We start from the raw sequence: 24,470 nt of genomic DNA on the forward strand, positions 1-24,470 counted from the left end.
GGTCGTTAAGTAATTATATAATGACTAAAATTCACCTATCGAATGTGAATTATTTAAACAAGGAATAGAAATCCAAATTTGAAATGATGAACTAACTAAAATAAAAAGAAATGAAATAGTGAACTTCAACTTAGGAAGAACGTATTTTTATGTTCTCAATGAGATAAAATAAATCTAAAGTTATGGGCTACCTAACAATCTTATTGTGTTCTTCAACTGCTATTGAGTAATTTATCTAGTTTATTGGTTGATACTTGATAGGGTTTATGCTTGGAAACAATATGTTGAAAAGAGAAGTTGAAAAAATAATTGAAAATATAGTTTAAAGTCTCAAACTTACTTCTTTGAATTTGAAACAGAGTCGCCACTTGATATTTTAAAGGAAATGAAGAAAACCTTTTATGAAATTTCAAAAAACTTAAACATAATTTTTTTTCAGAATTCAAAGATCCGGGTAATGGTTGCGATGACACTTAAAAGGAAGATTTTACGCACTTACAAGTGTCCACAAACATGTAGTTAACAACAAATAAATCTTTTTGGGCTAATTTTAATTGATTTAGGAAAAACTTGTCTAGTTTTATTAAGGGAAATGATAAGTCAAGGTAAGATTTGAATTAATTCGAAAAGGAAAGCCTTTCTTTTGAGTCGTGAAGAAGAGTCCTTTTGAATTCATTTTTAAGAACTTAAACAAGTGATAGGCAAATTTGATTGATATTCGAGATTCGATAATTGAACAATTTATTAAGAAGTAAAGAGACTTTAAGAATAAGTTGCAATGACAAAATTTATTTAGATTACATTCTAATAGAAGTCAACAATAATTATATTACAAGACATTACAATAGAAATAGGATGGGACCAAATAGGATGACTAAAATACAATTTGAAATAATGATAACAAAATTAAAGCAAGGTTTACAAGGACCTGGAAATTAGATAATTTTGGGTCTTCGACCCATTTTAAACTCTAAGACACATTTTTAGGCATTTGGTCTTATACTAGTTCTAAATACCTGTGTTGCACGTATGTCCAATACAAATAGTACATATTGTATAAGTTATATTAAAATCACATTGTAATGAGTATTCTAAACTTTCAACCGAAAAATACAAGTTGAAAATGATGGATATATTTAAATGGCTTCTTTGTTGAGCGACAAATGATTATATATTCTTTTAGAGCTGCCAAATTTGAACAACCAAATTAATTTCGGTGTTAAAACGTATAACTACTTAATACAGAGAGGAAAAATGATATATATAGATTCTTCCAATTAGTAACTACCATGACTAACTATCTAGTGGATAGGTTATTACCACTAACACAGTGCAACGACTACTTTACCTTTACTGATCTTAACAACCTGACTAACTCACTAAAAATAGCTTACATCTTCATATCACAACACTGCCCTTTTAAGCTAGGTGGTGCAAAATGTCTAAAACTCTATAATGACCCTCAAGGTCATTTCCTTTATTTTCCAATCTTTTCAACGTTTAGAGATTTTCTATAGCGATTTCAAGTCATTTATGACTTGGTGGGACTAAGAGCTCGGTCTCCTGATCGTTCATTTGAGTTTGTGCAAGTTTCGTGTTTTGGAGCTTTTGAAGGATGTTGATCGAAACTTCAGATAGACAGCGTCAGAATGAAATTTTGACAGTTCTATTACCTTTGAAATGTTGATTTTTGTCTAGAAAGACCTTTGGTTTGTGTTTGGAGGTTTTCAGGATCATTTCGACCTTTTTTGTGGATTTTAGCTAAAATGGGACCATGTGGTATGGGGCCACTTCTTACCAAGACGACCTCCAATGAAAGTTTTTATGGTTCCGTTGAGTCTATAATGTTGAATTTGGTGGGGTAAGGTAGGTTCTTGGGCCCACGGGGTCTCTGATGAATTCAGAGCACCCAATCGAACATCAGAGCTTTAGCTGATTTTTTTTTTTGGTTTGTTGGTGCCTAGCATTTTGTTCATCGCGATCGTGACCCTTATAAACAATTCTAAAAATTCATTTTTTTCTTCAATGCGGTTGCCACCCATTGGGCTCGCTAGTGATGAACGATTTTCAGGCCTTTTAAGATTAGTCCCCTACGATTTTCAGTCTTTCTCCCTATTTTTAAAACACAATTATGAGAGCTCTAGACCTCCGTTTATTCGAGTGGCATATTATCCGGAATTGACGTTTCTACATATTGGAGTGATCGGAGAAGTGCGCGAGCATCAGGATTTATTGAAAATACTTGCAGGGACAAAAAAAAAATTGGAGAAGAAATTAAAAGCCTAAAAACTAATGAAGAGAATAAATTCAAAAATAATAATAATGAATGCTTGCCTCTTCAAATAAGCGAGAATATTGGAGAATATTTAAGCCTACTCGAGGTCTTTAAAGGAGGTAGGGGTGTGCATCGATCGGTTTGATTCGATTTTATATATTATTGATTTGATTTATCAATTTTTTATTTTTAAATATGTTAAACCAATAACAAACCGATAAGATATTTCTTATCGATTTTCGATTTATTGATTTTTAGTCGTTAATGATTCGGTTTTTTATTTACCCAATAAGAAAATGCTCATAAAATAAAGAAAAATTACCTATATACATATTTTTATTTACCATATTTTCTTTTATTCCCTACCATTCTAAAATATTACAAAACCCCTTCTTTTCCCCCAAAAACCCAATCATCCGGATAAATAAGTCCTCAACTCCCATACCCACGTTTTCCATTCCTATTTTCACTCCTTCAATCTCTCCCTATTTTCACTCCCATAATCTCATCGGTTATTTTTTTCAGTTCAATTCGAATTTCAAATCTTTCTCTCTCCAGTCAATCAAACTCAACTTCTTGAATAAGGTAGTTTTCATCTTCTCCATCGTACAATTCTTCCTTTTTATTTTTTTTTATTTTGAATTATAAATTTCTTGGTACATATATATGATGTTCCTTCTTTTAGTATTGGGATTATCCAATTGAACCTATCTAACATTGATCGCGTTTATGATTTTGATGATGATGATTGGGCTGAAAACAAATCCAAAAGGTTGCATGATCCATTAACAATGATGAATCAAAATATTAAGAAGCCGAAGTCGAAGAAGGATGAAATTTCATTTTCTAAGGCGAATGTGGGAAAAAAACCCCAAAAAGGATAGAAAAGTTGCATTTGCAATTTCTCGATCCACACTACTCAAGGCACACATTTTCTATATATTTACTGTATTTTGATGTTTAGTATTGTCTTTATAAGTTGTTTCAAAATTCTAATGCATTATTGATAAATTGATGTTCTCGTATTTCTATGTATCACGATTTAAATGTACTAGGTTGATACATAAAATAATATGAATCACCAGGACAATAAATTTTTTGAAGAATCGGAATGAATTGATTGGTCATCATAGGATACACTACATAATGTATCATTTACATGTATCAAGTTCTATAATATATCTTCAATCTTATTCAAATTTAAAAGGTATTGACAATACCAAATCAGTTGTGTATTATGTATCTACACTCTTTAATGTTTGTACAGTCTTCTCCAACTAAGAAGACTATGTATATATTACCCAATAGTAATCTTGATACACAAACTATAATGTTGTATAATTGGAGCACTGTGTATCACGTTAAATAATAGGTGTATGATACATACCAGTGACAATGTTGACTACTTCATTATGTATCACATTATGAATCACATTATGATATTTATCTTTTTTAGCTTTTATATTTCAATTATTATGATTCATTGTGCAACACATTGATGCAATTTTCTACTACATTCGGAAGAAGTCAAAACTTTATATTGACAACCAATACAAATACACTTTATTAGATGTCTGAATATCTCAATAAAATCAAGATATTCATGATGTATCTGTTCAAATTTTTGACAATTTGGAATCAAAATTGAAAGAATTTTAGATAATTTGGGAGAAGAAATTTGAAGTTTGAATTGTTTCCAGTTGTTACGCTTTGTGAGAGATTGATTAGCAAGGACAACAAAATAATTGTGTGATTTATGAATTTGTTATTTAATTTTACATTTTTTTTCTTTTTAAGCATATAAGAAAAGAATCTTATATATCAGATGTTATATATCAGCACTATCCCATGTATAGATTTGTTATTTGATTTATGAATTAACATTGTCTTATGGATCACTCACAAATAATTAAGCTGCAATACTTCACAAACATACTAAGGTAGATAAATAGTAAATATCATGCCACTTTCTTGATCAGAAATCATACATTAAAATTAATACTACATGTATTTGATACATTAATGACTAACGTGTATCACACGTATTTGATATACATTAATGGTCATGATACATTCATACAAATTACTGTTAAATACTCATTCTTTGTCAATGATACATTCATACAAGTTTACACTACATGTATTTGATACTTAATAACTATCGCACAGTAATGTATCGATCTAAAATCAAACACTTTACGGACAATTTATGCTTCTCTAATGTATCTGGTAGGATTACGGTACTTAATAATTTTTACTAAATATTTTAGGAATAGTAATTTATCATGAGTAAGATATCTATCTACAAAAAACAAATCAATTTTTATTATCTTGATACATTTATACAAATTAATGTTACATGTATCTAATACGTAATAACTATTACACAATAATGTATCAATCTAAAATCAAACACCTTATGAGCAATCTTTACTACTTTAATGTATCAGGTAGGATTACAGTACTTAGCAATTTACTAAATATTTTAGAAATAGTAATGTATCATGAGTAATATATCCATCTCGAGATCACAAATTAAAAAATCGAGTATACAACACAATACATGTAATTCCATAGCTTTCATTATCAGATCTCTTTATCCTGAAGTTAAAGTTATAAATAGTAATGTATCATGCACAAATTTATGGGTAATGATCTATGAATACATAAAAGTTGATACATATAAATACAATCAATTGCTCTATCAATGTTGTATTAATCTACTTTTCTCGTTTATTTTACTCTGCAGAAGAAACAAGAGTTCTAATTTGACATTTAGTATACAAGTATATAATCAATGTCGATAGAGGAGGAAAACGCCATGGAGGCGGCGGCAGCGGCGCGAAGAGAGACTGAGAGGCCTCAGAGAAGCTCAGAACTTCTTCAAACCCTTGAAGATGATAGTGACAAGACTAGCGAAGATATTCATGATGTATCTTCTCAAAAAAATTTATAATTACTACCATCTTAATGGATTATCGGTTTACCTAATAACTCAATGCTAAAAATTGAAACTGAATGGATAACCCAATAATTTTTCTTTATAAAACTATTAAAAACATGTTAACCCAATAACTCAATAACGTTTTTTCGGTTCGATTTCTGCACACTCCTAAAAGGAGGTATATGATGAACAATAAGCTACTATAATTGAAATATTTTAATCCCTACAAAGTTAAAGTGAGTAACAAAAATTTTAATCATATTTTATACTCCCTCTATTCCATTTTATATAGTATAGTTTGACTTGATATAAAATTAAATTTTTTTTATAAATTATGATCTAGCTTTAAACTAAAAACTAAGTACTAGTTTAACTCATAAAAATAAGAAAAAGAGAAAGAAGTGTGAGTAGTACAAGTGGAGCCATGGAAGAGTCCAGAACCTATTTGAGCCACAAAGAGATAAAATTGATCAAAATAAGTCACAATTCTAAAAAAGTAACTAAAATAAGCTTAGTGTAGTTTTTTTCTTCCGTTTTATCCAAAAATATAAACGGCAAATGTTAGTCTGTTAACGTCTATATTTTAACATAAAACGGAATTTTTTTTTCCACTTATAAAGTGTAATTTTTTCTTACACTTTATAAAATATAAGTTTTTCTGACACTTTCTAAAATGTAAGATTTTCTTACACTTTATTAACATTACCAAAATCTTTTCATTTTTATCTTCTCAAATCAATTTTTAAACTCTTCACTGCTCCCAATCCGACAAATCAATTGACCTCACAACAAAAATTGAATTCTCGAAAGATTGGAGCACAACCCGACAAATCAATACACATGATTTTTCATAAGCGATGTCACATTTTAAAATAAAAAATAAAAAATTATAATGTTATATTAAAATTTGGTTTTTTTTTTTAGCATTTTTATGTGTGTAGCAACATAAATTTGAATTGAAAAAATTAACTAAGAAAGAAAAAAATGTTATTGAGGTTCAAACCCCCAACAAGTAACAAGAAGTTAAGATAACCTGACCAAACAAGCTACGCCCCTCTTTGGTATAAGGAGTGTCACTTTATTTTATATAACATTTATTTTTTATTTTGATTTTTAGTGTTTTATACTTATTTAATAAAATTTTCCTACAAAATCGTGTCACTTGAAACACCTAATCCACCCCTAATTACCAACAATCCGAACGTACAATTTTTTTAAGGTCTTTATTTCTTTCATCTTATATTTATTGATCCATGATTTCAAATTTTTCACTAATTTATACATTAATCATGGATCAATGAATATAAGATGAAAAGAAATAAATATTTTTAAAAAATTGTAGGGTCGGATGAAGGCCCATACAGATTTTCCTGTCATCTTATCTCTACAAAGTTATCTCCTTTGTCAACTACTCCAATTTCCTTTTTATCTTTTCCTTTCGCCCAAAACCCAGTTTATCAACTCTTTCAAATGCGAAGCAATTTCCTGTAAATCCCCTTGGAAATCATGTCTTGTATTTACAGCTCACTCTCCTCTTTCTCAATTTCATCTAAGTCTGCATTTCCATCTTCTTCTTCTCGCTCTAATTTCAAGCCCAGAATCTCTTGTTCCGTTGGAGGTAATTGTTTCAACCGCTTTGACTTTAAGCTAATTGCTACTCTTATATTCTTCATATTTCAAATGCAACTTTGTTTCACCAGATCAACGCCTTTCTGTTTCTGATTGCTAATGTCGTCTCTATGTACTAATTTCTTTCGATTATTTTAAGCTTATTAAGTTATACCTTAGTTTGTTAGGACCTTTTTCGAATATGCTTCTGAATATTCGTCAAAATGGTGGCATTGCTGTCTTAAAATTTGGTTATGATCAATTGACTGAACCTGAAGAGAACCTATTTGTTCTTTAGGCAAAAATTAAGTTTTAGTAGTAGTTACAAATTTCTCTTACATTGTTTTACTTGGTATTTTCTCCTCCGAAACAGATCACTTTAGTGTCCTGTTTTTTTCTTTTAAGCAGAATTTTTTTGAATTAGCCTGAGAAGGTTCTGTTCATAAATGTGATACAATAATATTTTGAAGGGCTAGTAAGACTGGGTAGAGCTAAATTACTCGCACGTAGTTGTCTCAAAAGACATATAATCTCTCCCAATGAATTTGGTCTTAGCAAAGAGAAGAATACAAAGGAAACAAATGATTCATATAGGTGATAGATACCAATTTGATGGAATTAAGACTTAGTGAGATTAGTTTTAGTTTGGTCACTGCATGGATATTTGTGAGAATTAGAGTCCTTGATTTTCCATAAAAGACAAACAATTTAGCACTGGAATGAACGTGCCTGATTGAGCAATATGGAAACTCGATTATTTTAAGCTTATTAAGTTATACCATAGTATGTTAGGGCTTTTTTCGAATATGCTTCTGAATATTCGTCAAAATGGTGGCATTGCTGTCTTCAAATTTGGTTAGGATCAATTGACTGAAGCTGAAGAAAACCTATTTGTTCTTTAGGCAAAAATTAAGTTAGTAGTAGTTACAAATTTCTCTTACATTGTTTTACTTGGTATTTTCTCCTCCAAAACAGATCACTTTAGTTTCCTGTTTTTTTCTGTTAAGCAGAGATTTTTTGAATTAGCCTGAGATGGTTCTGTTCATAAATGTGATACAATAGTATTTGGAAGGGCTAGTAAGACTGGGTAGAGCTATAGTACTCTCGCATAGTTGTCTCAAAAGACATATAATCTCTCCCAATGAATTTGGTCTTAGCTAGGAACAGAATACAAAGGAAACAAATGATTCATATAGGTAATACCAATTTGATGGAATTAAGACTTAGTGAGATTAGTTTTAGTTTGGTCACTGCATAGATATTTGTGAGATCAGAGTCCCTGATTTTCCATAAAGGACAAACGGTTTAGCACTGGAATGAACGTGCCTGATTGAGCAATATGGAAACTAGGATGCATATAGCAAAGTCCTTTTTGCCTGATTGATACTTTTTTTTTTTTGTGAATTCTAGTTAAACAACAAAACAGAAGCCTAGTCTTATACAACCAAAGAAAAGTAATCACATATGGAGCAAACAATGTCATAAAGCTTCTAAAAAAGCTACAAAGAAAGATGTCAAAGTTTGTGTCTTTAAAATAAATAATACACAGGATAGTTCCACAAGGACAAACCTAATCTGGCACTTGTTTTCCACTAAATTCAAGCATATAGGGGCTTTCCGTTTTAAGTTAATAGTGTCATTATGTGGTGGTCTACAAATGCTAACTCCAGTTTTTATTTACTTGATCAAGAAAATACTCCCTCTGTTTCAATAATGTGTATTACTTGTCAGTTTTTACTGATAAAAAATGGATGCTGTTTTTCTATATTTTATAAGTTCTGATTTCAGATATTCCCATTTTACCTGGAATGACACTCCCTTATAGGAATGGCTTGCCATGTTTACCCTCAATGACACTCCCAAAGGGCTTATGTTAGATTTAACGACCATGGGGCTATCACAAAGTGAGAGTAATAGGAAAATGCTAGAGAATTAGTTTGAGGGAAAATTGCTAAGCAAGCAATACTTTAAGGGACTATAGTGCATTATAACCTATTCTCTTAGATGAAAAACATATAGAAGTATTGCATACACCTTGTTCCATGTTTTTGGTGATCACTTCTTCAACTCGGTTGAAAATTACATATTTGTCAAACTTAATGAGAATTGATCATATTCATCACCTAATATATTTTTGTAACGAGCTAAATGAATGAGCATTATCCTATTCTCGAACATTGAGCTATTGAAAGTAAACCTACATATTCTTTAGATTGTCCTTGCTTCTGAATCTGTGGCTAGTGTCTCTTGTGTTACTTTAGCACAAGTTAGGTTTATTGTGCTTATCTTTCATGACTTGAACCCTACTCTATTTTCCCATTTTTAAAAATAGATTTCTATTCTGTTTTCTACATGGTCATGTGATTGATGTGCTTTTAATTCAGGAACTGTTGCTGAACCAAAAACTATAAATGCAACAGAGCCTTTGTTGCTTGATGCTGTTCGGGGTAAAGAAGTAGAAAGGCCTCCTGTTTGGCTTATGAGACAAGCAGGGAGGTACATGAAGGCAGGTTTATAGTTCAATTTTACTTTTTGCATATCCTGAACTTCTAATCTGTGAAATATCAACTACATACTGTGTTACAAATTTGACTTACTCATGTAATTGGAACTGCAAGAGATGATGTACCTTGCATAAATGGCTATGAATAGGAAACTCAAACATTGTCTGTATGGAAAGACATTAATTCTCATATGCCTTCTAATTGATGTACCTAAAATGCATTTCTATTACTGATCAGCTGCTTGCACGGGGATGGAATGACCAATTCTTTCTGCTTTGTTTGAAATTACGAAAAAAAAGGCTGGTGAAAAGAAAAGTTTGGAACTTGTAAATCCTATTTGTTGGATGTTTCAACACACTTCAACTAGAAATTCATGGTAGGGGTGTACAAAACCGAACCGAAAACCGAACCAAAACGCAAACCGAGTCAACCCGAAAAAAAAACCCGACTAGTGGTTTGGTTTGACTTGGTTTGGTTTTGAAAAAAAAATCCCGACTATATTTGGGTTGGTTTGGTTTTAACTAAAAAAAACCAACCCGAGACCAAACTAACCCGAATTTATATATATAATTTTAAAATTTTATTTTATACATAAAAATATTTACTTTGATATAATTTTTAAATATTTCTTATACTTTTCCATAGTTTTTATCTTTTAATATATTATTTCAAGTTTTAAACTTAGAATTATGAATGGGCCAATAAAGATTATAGTCCATAGATGTTGGTAATTATAATAAAGTTTAAATCAAAATCAAATTAATACTAATGCAAAAAGAAAATCAATTCAACACTAAGAGTGACAATAATATTGAATATTTGTTCTTTAGTTTTACATTGGTTTAGACAATTAAAATACATAATCTAATTTTAATTTTCTTTAATATTTAGTCATGTAACTAATACTTATTAAACTTAATTTTAGCATGATTTAGTACTTTTAAATTATGATAATTTTCATTATGACTTGTTAATTTGCAATATTTGTTTTACGCGATTTCATGATTATTATTTTTGTTGGATATTTTAGTGTCATTAATCATATTATATTGTGTTATATTTTTAAGAAACATCTTAGATAGTTGTATTTTGGTAGGACTAAAGAAATATTTGAAGTACAAGTAAATTATATGTTTGTATGAATACTTTACCGGAAAAACCCGAAACAACCCGAAAAACTAAAAAACCCGAGGTTGAAAAACCTGAGTTTTATTGGTTTGGTTTGGTTTATAAATTTAAAAATCCGACACAAATGGTTTGGTTTGATATTTGAAAAATCCGAACCAACCCGGCCATGTACACCCCTAATTCATGGCTTTTCAGTGATCATAAAGCTTGAGAAGTTCCAATGCTCGAGTTCTGCTGCGTTGGTTTTTTTATTCTATGTTAAGAGTTTTGTGGCTTGATTAGGTGGATTTATCGTTACTCCTGTTTGATTTTCAGATCTTTGTATTTTGCATCTTATTATTCACCTTTTCTTTTGTGTAGAGTTATCAAACCTTATGTGAGAAGCACCCATCCTTCCGTGAGAGATCGGAAAATGTAGATCTTGTGGTAGAAATCTCTCTGCAGCCATGGAAAGTATTCCAGCCTGATGGGGTGAGAAACTATGCAGTCCTATCTTAGCATGTGTTGGTGTTGTGTATATTATTTGGTGTTTCATTCTTTTTACTTTTACCTAAGAAGAATCCCCATCTTTTGATGTTTTTTTGACAAGCTACTGTTCTTAGCTCTATTGATGATTATTCTTTCGCTCTTAATTTTTTTTCTCATGTTTGCAGGTCATTTTGTTTTCAGATATTCTTACTCCACTCTCTGGAATGAACATCCCTTTTGACATTATAAAGGGGAAGGGTCCTGTCATATTTGATCCACCAACAACACTTTCTGATGTTGAGAAAGTCAGAGAATTCATTCCTGAAGAATCAGTTCCATATGTTGGAGAAGCATTAACAATTTTGCGGAAAGAGGTCTGGATTTCATGTCTATTTTGTTACTTTGGAGGTTATTTGTTAAGAACATTTTCCTTCTTTTATGGGTGAAATACCAGAGGAGCAAATAAGCCTTACATGGAGTGATTTTGTTATCCTCAAACGAGGAAAAGCTTATTGCATCCTAACGAAAATTCGTGTATATCATGTTAGGAAAATGTAAAAACTGCTTATGTTTGTAGTCTAAGATCTTCAAAGTTCAGGAACTTAAGGCCCCCAAGGCCTAGCTCAAGTGGCAAAAGGTGGAGGATTTGTGGCTTAGGTCGCAGGTTCAAGCCCCACACCATGCAAAGCGAAGCCTGGTATTTAAGTGGAGAAGGGTAGAGGGGCGGACCCATCATCCACCGAGTTTAGAAGGCTGTGATTGGTCCAAAAGGGCGAGTCACAGACGGATTTCTCGGTTATCAAAAAAAAAAAAAAAAAAAGTTCAGGAACTTAAGACTTCACCATGCCCACATTTTCTTTATATTTTATGGTATTATAGACACTTGTACTGCACATACAAACTATGATTAGTTTAGAGTCTCTTGACTGAAAGATTCAACATCTTTGATATCTCCTTCGGTTTTGAAATCCCTGCCGAAGATTTTTAAAAGTTTATTTCGTCCATTAATACACTGGATATGGAGTTTAAGATGCAGTGGTTTATATATTGATTAGTGATAGTACTGATTAAAACAAATAGTATAGATTAGTGATGGCATAAAGTATTAAGAATTGGTTGAAAAATTAATTTGATAGAGAACATGTCACATCAACTTTATTTGCATTCCTGAAAATTGTGAAAGTTATATATAAATTGAATAGTGTCAACCCTTCTGGGACACCCTGAACTGGAAAAAATGCCATAAAATTGAAATGGAGAAATAAACAACTTCAAGGCTTTGCTTGAATTCCACAATGTTAACACTCTTATTGCTGTTACCAACTTACTATCACCTGTTGTGCTATCATGTTAATTATATTAGAGTTTGTACTTTGTCTTTGTTATGATAGGTCAATAATCAAGCAGCAGTTCTGGGTTTCGTTGGGGCACCATTTACCTTGGCATCATATGTGGTTGAAGGTGGTTCCTCTAAGAACTTTACAAAAATTAAGAGATTAGCTTTTGCGGAGCCCAAGGTAATTTACTGATGCTACTAAGCCCTGCGGAGACAATCATAGTTTGTTAATTAGTTGGAATATATTATGTTTCCAATCCTGATCTTGTTGAATCTTATTTTCCCTTGTCCTGCTTCCAGTATTAAGAAAGGTCAAGAAATGTTGATGGATACTTCACATTCTGTTAGATTTTGATTTAGTGCACGATTTAAGTCAACCACTATTGCTTGGAGTTTCTCTCAAAAGCAGTTCCATTTTTGGATTTGGGGTGTCCAAGATTTGTAGATCCTAATCCTATTTGCTGTTACACTTTTTCTCTGTTGAGAAATAGGGACGGGGTAGATATTTGAACACTTACACTGGGGATATGATAACTGATGTACTCAATCGGCATGGGAGCATCATTTCTTTGGCTTTTTTTTCTTCTTTTTTTCTTTTTTTTTTTAAATGTGAAAGGTAGGGTGAGCGGTTGTTCCATTACCACCCAAAAAAATCACCTGAGGTTGGTTTGTTGGTTTCTGAAGATAGGTAATATATTGTTGTGTTCTTTCCCTTTCTTTAGTTTTCACTTCGCATGGTTATGGTTTGGCAAGCTCTGCCACTCAGCTCCGTAAAGTTTGAAAAAGTGGAAATTCATTGCTTATTTTGTCAAAGGACAGTCGATGTATGATGTTTTCCTTTGCAAACTCACAAGGTGAAGAATGCAGATTCCACTCTTCAAGCTTGTAACCAAGTAAATGCATTAGGAAATTCACCAAAAGGAAAAAATAATAAACAAAGAAAATGAAAGGACACTTTCTTTTGCTAACCCATTCTATTTCAGAGAGCACTAAATACGTTATGTTATATTCCACTTGAACCCAATTTTTTTTTAAAAATAGGAGGCATGGAACATGTTCTATCTTGGGGAAAATAAGTTTTGATTCCTAGAATGTGAACTAAAAAATGATAAGTGATGGAAATAAGGAGCAGCAAAGGGAAATCGCACTCAGGGCACTTCTATTTGTCTAGTTGCTTGTGTGAGGTTTAGATTTCAGTTGCTTCATTTCTCTTCTTTTCTGCTGGAAGCTAATAACAGTAAGACCTGCATTGTTTTTAAACCCTGAGGGGGCTGAATGCAGTCTTTATGGATACCTAGCTGTTCTAAGAAATTTGCCTTTTTTCTGTTGAGAATTTGCTTAACATGTTAAGACGACCCTGCACATCCATCCTCCACACCACTCCGCCTGGGAAAAGAAAAAGAGACATGATATACATGTTAGTACACACACAGTATCTATCCTTCATGAGGTTATATCAATGGAAACATGGATTATAATTGTAATCACTGGAACAAGATTAACTACCTGTATCAATTCTTTAAACATGTTACTAGCTTATGATCTGCCAATTTATGTTTTAATGTTTTCAACTTTGTTGCTATACAGGTCCTTCATTCGCTGCTTCAAATATTTGCAACCTCAATGGCTAAATATATCCGTTACCAAGCTGACCATGGAGCTCAAGCAGTTCAGATCTTTGATTCATGGGCCACAGAGCTAAGCCCAGTCGATTTTGAGGAGTTCAGTCTACCATACTTAAAACAGATAGTTGAGGCAGTGAAACTAACCCATCCTGATCTCCCTCTGATTCTTTATGCAAGTGGATCAGGTGGCTTGCTTGAGAGACTACCCTTGACAGGAGTAGATGTAGTCAGTTTGGACTGGACAGTTGATATGGCTGATGGTAGGAGACGACTGGGTCCTAATGTGGCTATACAAGGTAATGTGGATCCTGGAGTGCTTTTTGGCTCCAAGGAATTTATTACCAACCGGATAAATGATACAGTGAAGAAAGCTGGTAAAGGGAAACATATTTTGAACCTTGGACATGGCATCAAAGTAGGTACACCTGAGGAAAATGTTGCTCACTTCTTTGAGGTTGCCAAAGGTCTTAGGTATTAGAAGCACATCAAATCACTATCAATTTTAACCTGTTCCATATTTCCGACAAGGTCTAGCATTCTTCTCCTCATTTTTTCTCTTGTATCTAGTGATTCCTGTGAGTGAACAGGGAAACAAATATTTCCAGAGCATTTTTGTTAGAATGTGCATTTAAGATCTATTTGAGTCTGAAGTTGAAGCTAGGCTTTCTCATTGTGTATCTGAGTGTAGATTTTTGACTGATAGTAGTCTAGTTCAACTCTGATAAACTTTGAAAGTTGAACTCACTGAACTTTTTGTTTGTTGGTTGCTGCTGCGTTCTCTCTTTTTCTTCTATCCGTCTCTGTGGTTTGCTTGCTCCCTCCCAGTTGTATGCATGAAGAATGTATTGGTGTATTGTTCATTGTATTCTTGATGAAGTAGGTAGTTGTCAGGTGTTTCTAGTGGGCTAAACTATAGGATTTTCCAGTAGTAAAGTTGGTATATTTTGCTGTTTTGTGGATGTAGATGCAATATGGTACATACAATAGTGAATGTATAACGAGGTATGATAAATATACAGAAAATGGTCCTCTTTTTAGGCAGCTTCTACCAACAGTATCCCATGGCTGCAACAATATACATCATCTAACTTAGCAAAAACTTTAATTTATTCCTGTTATGTTAGTGTATTGGGGAAAATTCTCATGTACATGTGGTGCTTAGAACAAAGGAACTCCTAACATTAGAGTGAAACCTGAGAAAGAGTTAGTATAGAAGCATCAGGAAGAACTTCCTTTTAGGTTTCATCGGTTAAGTACCTAGCCTAGATCGTTGCATATCCCAGGTTTGTTTGCATTAGAACCCGACTAGATTTGGATTGCACATCGCAAGACCCATGCAGGGGTGATCTCCACTAGATTTTCTCCATACACAGGACTCGAATTTAAATCTCTGATTAAGGGTGGAGCAGTCCCACCACTGCACCATAACCCATGGTTGCTAAGATGATACTTAACATGGCTTCCACAATGAAACCAAAGATATAGTTTAGCGTGCTATGACTATAATAAATACTTTCTAATCATTTAAAAGAAATTTATTTTTATTTTAACAAACTCAAGAACCTGATCCAAAAGAAATTGCGTTATCTGCTCTTTGGAATGTTTTGGGATTAAGCATATTATATGTTGTTGTTTCAATTTTAAGCCTTTTATTTTATTCGTTCATCTTTTCTCCAATAAAATTAATTATGAGTTTTCAAGTTATTGTCTTATGCCTTAAATAAAAGAACAAGTATTTATTAACATTTTCAATAAGGCTATTGTGATTACATTTAGAATTATCGAGTTACGATAATGCTGTCTCTCTATTTCCTTAAACTAATTTAGTATAAATTTTGTACTCCTTTCGAAAAATCATTTATTAAGTACTTATTTTATGAAGTTGCACAAGTATTCTAATAAATTTGGGGAAATAACTAAACGTTAATAAGGGTTTAAAATGATTTTCTTTAAAAACATATTGAAATAGTAAAAGGGAACGGTTCAGTTTGATTTTGAAATTAATTGATTATCAGTGTAGACATGTTAAATCGTTATAGAACCATTAAGATTTCGATTTATGGATTATCCGTTGTTGATCGTTATTGGTTTTTTTGCCTTTTAGACTTCACATAAAATATATCATTGAAAATCACTTAGGCCAAAGTGACAAACCAAATGAACCATATACATGGGGTGACAGATTGTATCGTGCTCAAGACCAAAAAATGAGACCTTATAGAATAACTCAGAGATTAGACCGTCAGAAATAAAAGTATGAAAACTAATTCTAAGCCAAGGACTCGATATACCGAATGATATAAATATAACTTATTAATTTACTATTCGATTATTGATTAACTCGTTAAGAAAAAACTCAAGCCGTTAAGAATCGATAACCCGAAATAAAAAAATTAAAATTGTTACTAAAACTGCAAAATCAATAACGCATTATCGATAAATCAATAACCTTTTTCCCGATTTAGATTATTGATTTCGATTCGATTTTGAATAACCCTAACAAAGGAAGGTTTTATTCATATAATATAAAATGAATTGTATTTTTTATTTTCTTGTTATGATGTTGTTATAGTGATTTATTCGTTTGTTCACTTCTTTAAATATCGACATCCTTTACAAAAAAATTATAGACGCCACTGAGTATATTTTTCTTATTTGATAAGTGAGAGTTAGCAAACAACACACCGTCAACATGTGTGCTTATGCTGCTTGCTAACTCTCTTCATCAAATGGTATTTCATTTGCAGTATTTTTGTGTTGAAGTAGATAGATCTTCATTGACATGCCTACTTCAATAAGTGCATTTTCTAAAAGAGAAAAAATATTTATTCTATTTTAATTTAATTAGAATGAAAAAATTATGGGACTTAAGTTATATCTTTTAGTTTTAAATTTATATCCTATAATTATAGCTTTATTACTTTCAATGTCGTTAATATTTGTGTAAATTTTATAACTATTTTGAGTAAAAATCAACAGTCAATAAAAAAATGTTTTAATTATGAACATCTCAATGAGCCTAGTCACACTAGATTCTTGAGAACTACTACAAGTATATATAACTTATTTTATAACAAAAATTTAAAATTATTTAATCAATAACATTAAAATTTTTCAATATTAATAATATTTACCAATTATTTATTTTACACTTTATAAAATAATTTAAAAGTATTTAATTAATATCACTTAAAAAATAAATTTATATACAAATATTGATCCCGTGCAATGGACAAGTTCTTCATAACTAGTTGGAGTATTAAATGAGAGTTGTTGAGTGAATTGTTTACCCCAAGTCAGCTGTAAGATAATTAAGGTGATGTGAGAGTTTTGGGATAATTAAGTGGAAGAAAATCACCGACTAATTTGTTGGAAACTTGCTGGTTGTCACTCACTTACGTTAAATCAGGCTGGCATGTCATGGACTCACGGGCTTTTCTTTGGAGGTGGATTTAATTGAATATCTTTTACCATAGTCACACAGGCAGATTCACATGTATTGGTGGGGTGTACGTGCGTTAACTTCAGGAAAAAAAATGTATATATATGTATATTTATGTTGAAAAATTGGAAGAAATTAAGATATAATCAATAACGCATTCATGAGAGTGTAGGAGTTCCTTGTGTAGTTGTGTTGTTAGTACAATCCAAAGAAACCTGCAAGACTAGAGGCTAGAGCCATCTAGAACTCTATTTTATTATTTTTATTTTAAGTTTAGCTTAGAAATCATATTTGATGATATACATAGATGTTATCGATCACTATCTAAAGCACATAATCAAATACCATAAATCAATCAAAGAAGATATGGTAATCCATAGTTGACATAGTCACGGGGAAGATGGCTCTCTTTGTAGCTTTCTCTCCATATATAGTAAATTGTAAATTAGGTGTGTGAGTGTTTGGATCTACTTCATTATTGGATCTATAAATAATGGCAGAGTCGGAATTTTGATGAAGGGGTGTCAAATTATAAAGAAGTAAAATCGTGTAGAAGTCAAGGAGTATCAATATGTAATATATATACATAAAAAAATATTTTTATTCTAGCTATACAGTGTAATTTTCCGACAAAGGGGTGTCGGTCGACACCCTGAACTTCATGTGGCTCCGCCACTCTATTTGTTGATGGTTGGAAAGTTCAAAACAGTGCCATTATTTAATTAGGTGAATCTAGCAAGCAATGTTCCGTACATGGAGGTACAAACTCTAATCTAATTAATGGATGGGGTATAAATTAAATTTGTTTAACATTAACAGTTTATATAGTAATTCGTGGTTAATTCATAGATAAGTTTAGGGTCCATATCCAAATTCATATTTTTCGTGCAATCCTTGTATAATATTTCCTTTGAGTCAATAATCTATCAAAAATTATTTGCCTATCCTTAATAAAGATAGATTTAAAATTTACATACATCATTTCATTTTTAAAGCTTGTTTGTGGGATTACACCGAATGCATTATTGTTATTGTTTGTTTGTTTATCATATAGTTATGTCGTTAATGGAAGAATAATTTTAAGCTTGAAAATGACATTAGGGGTAAATGTAATTCAACACGTGAAAGAAAGACATTTTTGAGTCATTTCTAATATATTATTTCAATAGGTGGAAGATGGAACAAATTAATTTGATCAAATATATAAAAGGAAGACGTTTTTGAGCAGTTTATAATACCTTGAGGACATTTCTAACTCTTTTTGATGTTAAATATTAGTTACGAAAAAAGGAAAAATTACGCGAAATGACAAACATCTAAAGTATAATATGTAGTATAATTATAGTTTCGATTATTTTTAATCGTAGCTATAGTTCACGAAATTTTGTTGTTCGATTTTCTAATTGTATAAATTCAGAATTTGTATATACTTACCCTAGCTATTTGTATATGATTTATGAAAAATTCATAATAAATTACCATGTTTGTATATTTGGCTTGCCAAATATACAAATGGAGTTTTGAAAAATTCCTAAATGTATAAATACATATTTTGTATATACTTATCATATTTGTATATTCACAAGCGAAATATAAACCGCTGCCTCCATAGGAAAGGGAACTATAGCTATGGAACACAATTACCGAAACTATAATTATAGAGCCTTATTATGTTTATTATCTTTGTTATTTCTGAAATTTTTTCTACGAAAAACGCATGTTGTGCACGGGCCCAATATTTGTTCATACAAATTATATTTTAAGTGGTTATAATTAAATAATTTAAAATCATCTCATTAAGTGTAAAATAAATACCCAATAAGTATTATTAATATTAATAAATTTTAAGTGATATTGATTAAATAAATTTCAATTTTTTACTCTAAAATAAATTATTTGTGTGTGGGGGGGTGGGGGGTGGGGAGGGCGGGGAGGGAGGGGTCAAAATGCAATTTCTTATAACCTTTTCCAAAAATGTCTTTACTGAAGCAGGCCCATTAACGAACACCTATCTAGTTCTGCTTCCAAACTCCCTCTTATTATAGAAAATCTTTAAGAATTTCCAATGGAGCATGGAATACATGGTACTAAGGGGTCATTTAATTTGGTGTGATGTAGAGAAAAATAATTTCGGGACAAATTTTAGTACTTTTTATTTTTTAGCTTGGTTATAAAATGTGGGATAACCAATCCCATAATTAATAATTATATCTAGTTTCATTATAATTAATTTCAATATAGCTTATTTCATTATAATTAATTTCAATATAACTTATCTTCAAATCAAACAAGCCTACTAAGAGTCGGTACTGTGACAAAAAGTCACACTTCACCTTTCAACAACACCACGTAGATTTACTCCAATTTTATATGTAGTAGTATAATCACAATTTCCACCCAAGCATATGGCGATGAGGATTTAATTTATATTTACAATTAATGAAACAAATATGCTTTATAATATCAATGCCATCAATAATCAACGAGACATTATTTGTCTTATTTTACACGTCCGATTTTTTCTTTAAGTGATAATTATTTATAATTACCTTTTGAATAAGGTGAATATTCTTTTTATATGTTCAATGTATTAGAGTTAGCATTAGGTACACTCAGAACAACGTGTGTAATAGGGCTGCGTATTGGTCGGTTCGGTTTGGTTTTGAAGTTTATCATTTTGGCTTATTGTTTATCGGTTTGTAGAGATGTTAAATCGTTATTGAACTATTAAGATATTGCTTATCGGTTATTGATTTATCGGTTTTTGATCGTTATCAGTTCGGTTATCGATTTAACAGTTAAGATTTGACACAAAAAAATAATATTGAAAATCACTTAGAAACAAGGTGACAAATCAAATGAACCATGCACGTGAGTTCACAAGTTACATCTTTTCTCAAAAGCAAACATTTTTACATTGTAGAATAACCAAGTGTTTGAGACAACCAAAAATAAAAGTAGGAAACCAAACTCTAAGTCAAGGACTTGATATACAGAATGGTATAAATATAATTATTTAATTTACTATCGGGTTATCGGTTAACTCGTTAAGAAAAAACCTCAAATCATTAAGAACCGATAACCCAATAAGAAAAAAAAAATCAAAAATGCTAAACCAATAACCCAATACTGATAAACTAATAAAAAAAAATTTATTCGAGTTATCGATTTCGGTTCAACAATTTTGAACAGCCCGAGTGTGCAATGTCAAAGCGTGTCCTCCGCACAATATTTCTTACCCCTTATTTTACGACCGCTGACTATTTCAAAATAATACCCACCTAACTATTTGTCTTCCTTAATAAAATAATAATAATAATAATAATAATTAAAAATAATATCTACTTCCACCATATAAAATCCTCAAATCTTAGTCTATTAGATATCATCACTACTCAAAAAACTCTTACTACCAATTTCCTCTTCAAACCTTCAACTATTGAGAGGAAAAAATAAATTTGTTTGTTGCAAAAGAACCAATTTATTCATGGCCAACGCTAAGTTATGTTGCAATTTCACAACAATTCTAATAATTTTCCTAGTGATATCAACTACTTCATGCGCCAGACCATTGCTGAATAAAGGCCTTTCATCATCGTCTAGTAATGTTGAGTTTAACACGAAGACCGTCAAGAATGGAGATTTGAACTTACTATTACATAGGCTTCCTAAAGGAAAAGTACCAGCGTCCGCACCCGGTAAAAGGACCAACAGTAACAACAACTAACTAAGGAGATTAATTCAATGCATGTATCCATTTATTCATTCTTTAATTTCCCCTCTTCTATAAGTTGTTTCCTCAAGTTTGTCTCAATTGTAAATATTACTATACCCAAGTATACAAGGATATATAGGATAGAGCATTAATTAGAATCCATGAGTATTGATTTAATTTTGTTTACAAATTTTTACTCCATTGAAACATGTTGGACTTGTTTGTGGGGAAATGTATACTAGCACTTGTTTGTGGAGAAATGTATTCTTGTTTATACTCTAAGGTCTTGTGAGTTTGAATTTATGAAGGTTTTAATTATTATTATTTAGAACTGAGTTGTCATTAAGTTCATTTATTTTCTAGATCTGAATTTAAATGAGTCTGAATAATTAATATCTGCAAAAAAAATAATAAAAAAATCTTCATATCATTAAAATGTCTTTTCAAGAATTTCTGTAGAAATGTTAGGATACTTACTTTATTCATTTATTCGATATCGCCATTGCCCATTATTATCACTGTCATCATTGTCGTCCATCATTATAATATACCATCACCCACAATTATTATCATATGTTAGAATCACCATTACTGTCAATCACTACAATCATTCATCACCATCACTAGTCACTACTATTTTACAATCATCATCATCACTAAACACAATTACATCATAACAGTTATCAATCACTACTGACAATCACCACCATCAATCATCACTATATATCGTCAATCGTAGTTATAATTCACATTGTCATTAACTATTACTATCATCCAACCTACCAAAAACCACCATCGCCTAACTGCACTACATCATTAGACAATACCATCCTAAATTGACACACCCACAACCACCATCACTGGATATTTCCACCACTAATCATACACCATATAATTTTTTAAGAATATTTTGTTGATATAATATTAGATTATTAGTTTGAATTTAATATTTGTTAATTTTTAAATAAAGACAACTTTTATATATTAAAATGTTAGCAAAAAAATATCTTAATTATTTAGCATTTAAATCTTAACACAAGATGTTAATATTCAAATATAGGAGTATATATTTAAATTGAAATATCTAAATTTTAATACACATCTTAATATTTATTTATGTATTCAAATTGAGATATACTAATCTTGATAAAAATAATTTAGGCCTAAAACATGCAAATCCATTGGCTAGAATTATACTAGAGTATTAATTAACATTGATAAATAAAGAGTGCTAGAAGTAGAAAGTTGATGATGTTGAATTTGATCAAGTCAAATTTATACTACGAAGTCACCAAGCTTGGACTCTTCGAAAGAACCCCAAAAATAATACTATATAGTACTATTATTTTATTTTATTTTATTTTTAAAAAAAAAAGAGAGAAAAAAAGAACAGCTTCCTTTATTGCGAAGTCAACATGCTGATCTCAGAAGAGGACCATTTCATCAACTCTTTCACATGGACTATGTGACATCTCTAAAAAGCCATCAGATTCAAATTATTTCTTTAATTAGCTATATTTCTATCCTCTTCAATCTTCATCTCCCCTGTTGGGTCAAGGTATTAAAGTTGTTGGAACATTTTTGTTGCCAACTTCTAATGAATGGTGTTTATTTTCTGTGACTTAGAGACGACAATAACATATTCAGTGAAATTCTATCCATTACAGGTGGGGAACGTAGATCATATTTTACCTCTTATAGAGGTAAGGAGATTGTTTCGAGAAATTAATTGAACAAAGTCTTGGTTGGATTGGAAAAACTTCAAACGATCGACTACTCAACTCCTATATAAATCATTGAATAGGTACCATAGAAGTTGAGAATCAAGAAAAATGCTATAACGAACGAACCTATTCCTATCAAGTTTTTATCTTTATTATTGTTTTTGAGTTGTAAATTGTAATAGTTAGATTCTTGTAGCTCCAAAATAACATCTTAATTACTACTATATTTTTAATTAATTGTATTAGGTGTTGTTTTGTGTTATGGGGAGACTTTATTGACGAGGTAAAGTCAATGAAGAATTGAGAGCGATCAACAATTAACGAGAGTTGTTGAGGGTAAATATAATGTAGAGGTTGTAGGAGGCAGATCCTAAGGTGTACAAATGAGTTGTAATTTTAAATTGTTCGTTCAATAGCGATGAGGAAACTTTTATTAGAGATTATAGGTTGTCGTTTTGCACTTTTTTAAGCAGGGAGTTTTCCACGTAAGAATTTATGTCTTGATATATATTTTTTTAGCACTTTACCTACTTGTATATTTACTGAAAAACTGTAGATCACGACAAATTAACTATTGATATCAATGTAGATTTTTTCATAAAAAGGCTAGTATCTTGAACAAAAATGATTGGACCTTTAGAAGTACAAGAAATTCTATGAACTAACATTTTTTTTTAAAAAAATAAAGCCATCATATTTTAGTGAAGAACAATATCAAAAGTGCAAAAAGTTATAGAGAACTTTTGTAGTAGAGGAAATTTTAAAAACAGCTAAATCAGCTTCTGAGCTATAGTTTACTTTGATTATGTTCATAAATATATCTTAAAAGAAGGACAGAGACGATCGAGATTGGGAGAGGAAGCAGAGAGGCAAGTGAGAGATATGGAAACTAGAGGAGAGAGATCCACATAATTTATATATCTGATCGATAATTGTATCATGAAGACAATTAATATAATCGATTTGTATATAAAAAACTAACTACTAGAAGGAGGAGAGAAGCAAGCGAGTTTGGGAGAGGGAGAAGAGAAGCGAGCAAGATCTGGGCGAGAGAGGAGAGAACGAGATACAATTGATAATTGTATATCTGATCAACAATTGTATATTTGACCGATAATTTTATCACAAATGCAATTGATACAATTGATTTGTATCAATGAATACAATTGTATTCAATTCGTTGATGCAAATCAATTTTATATTTCTACCCCAAGATCTTGTATTAAGTTTGGTATACCAAACTTCAAAATGTAACTCTTTCATATCAATGATCATTGGAGGCAGTTTAAAAAAAAGTATATTAACGAATACAATTTATTTCAACGAATACAATTGCATCAACAAATACAAATCATTATTATGATTAACAATAAATATATTGTAATTGTATTCATTTGTTACCTATTGTATTATTTTTATGTGTAATTGTGTGTGTTTGTGTTATTATTTGTAGCATTGACTATATATTTCCATTTGTATTTGTATGATAGGTAGATAGATAGGTAGATAGATAGATAGATAGACAGATATACAGACAGATAGGTAGGTAGATAGATGGATAGATAGATGTGTATGTAGGTAGATAGATAAATAGTAGACAGGTAGGTAGGTAGATAGATAGATAGATAAGTAGATAGGATGAGGCGAGAGTAAAGAGAGGAGAGAGACAAGGAAGAGTGCAAAGAGAGGACATATAAATTT

The 24,470-nt window shown here is 31.1% G+C and overlaps 3 protein-coding genes across 5 annotated transcripts in view; 2 read left to right on the top strand and 1 right to left on the bottom strand.

Annotated features, from left to right (window-relative positions):
• The window catches only part of LOC125823765 (small ubiquitin-related modifier 1-like), a 498,077-nt gene that overhangs the window by 408,543 nt on the left and 65,064 nt on the right, over window positions 1–24,470 (bottom strand). The window lies entirely within an intron of this gene.
• Window positions 1–24,470, top strand: part of LOC125823741 (ABC transporter I family member 6, chloroplastic) — a 377,846-nt gene that overhangs the window by 72,909 nt on the left and 280,467 nt on the right. The gene's annotated exons all lie outside the window — the stretch shown is intronic.
• LOC125823769 (uroporphyrinogen decarboxylase, chloroplastic) lies at window positions 6,604–14,647 on the top strand. The gene is made up of 6 exons (XM_049503153.1): window positions 6,604–6,837; window positions 9,212–9,333; window positions 10,820–10,930; window positions 11,113–11,301; window positions 12,319–12,444; window positions 13,851–14,647. The coding sequence occupies exons 1-6, from the start codon at window positions 6,726–6,728 to the stop codon at window positions 14,364–14,366; spliced, it is 1,176 nt and encodes a 391-aa protein (XP_049359110.1). The 5' UTR covers window positions 6,604–6,725; the 3' UTR covers window positions 14,367–14,647.

The sequence above is a fragment of the Solanum verrucosum genome, unplaced genomic scaffold (assembly GCF_900185275.1).
Source record: "Solanum verrucosum unplaced genomic scaffold, falcon-dt-bn FXZP01000093.1, whole genome shotgun sequence".
NCBI lineage: Eukaryota > Viridiplantae > Streptophyta > Magnoliopsida > Solanales > Solanaceae > Solanum > Solanum verrucosum.

Coding starts and splice junctions, on each gene's coding strand:
- LOC125823769 (XM_049503153.1), top strand. CDS start 6,726: ATGTCTTGTATTTACAGCTCACTCTCCTCTTTCTCAATTTCATCTAAG. Junction 9,334..10,819: donor AAGCAGGGAGGTACATGAAG/GCAGGTTTATAG, acceptor TCTTTTGTGTAG/AGTTATCAAACCTTATGTGA. Junction 12,445..13,850: donor TAGCTTTTGCGGAGCCCAAG/GTAATTTACTGA, acceptor GTTGCTATACAG/GTCCTTCATTCGCTGCTTCA.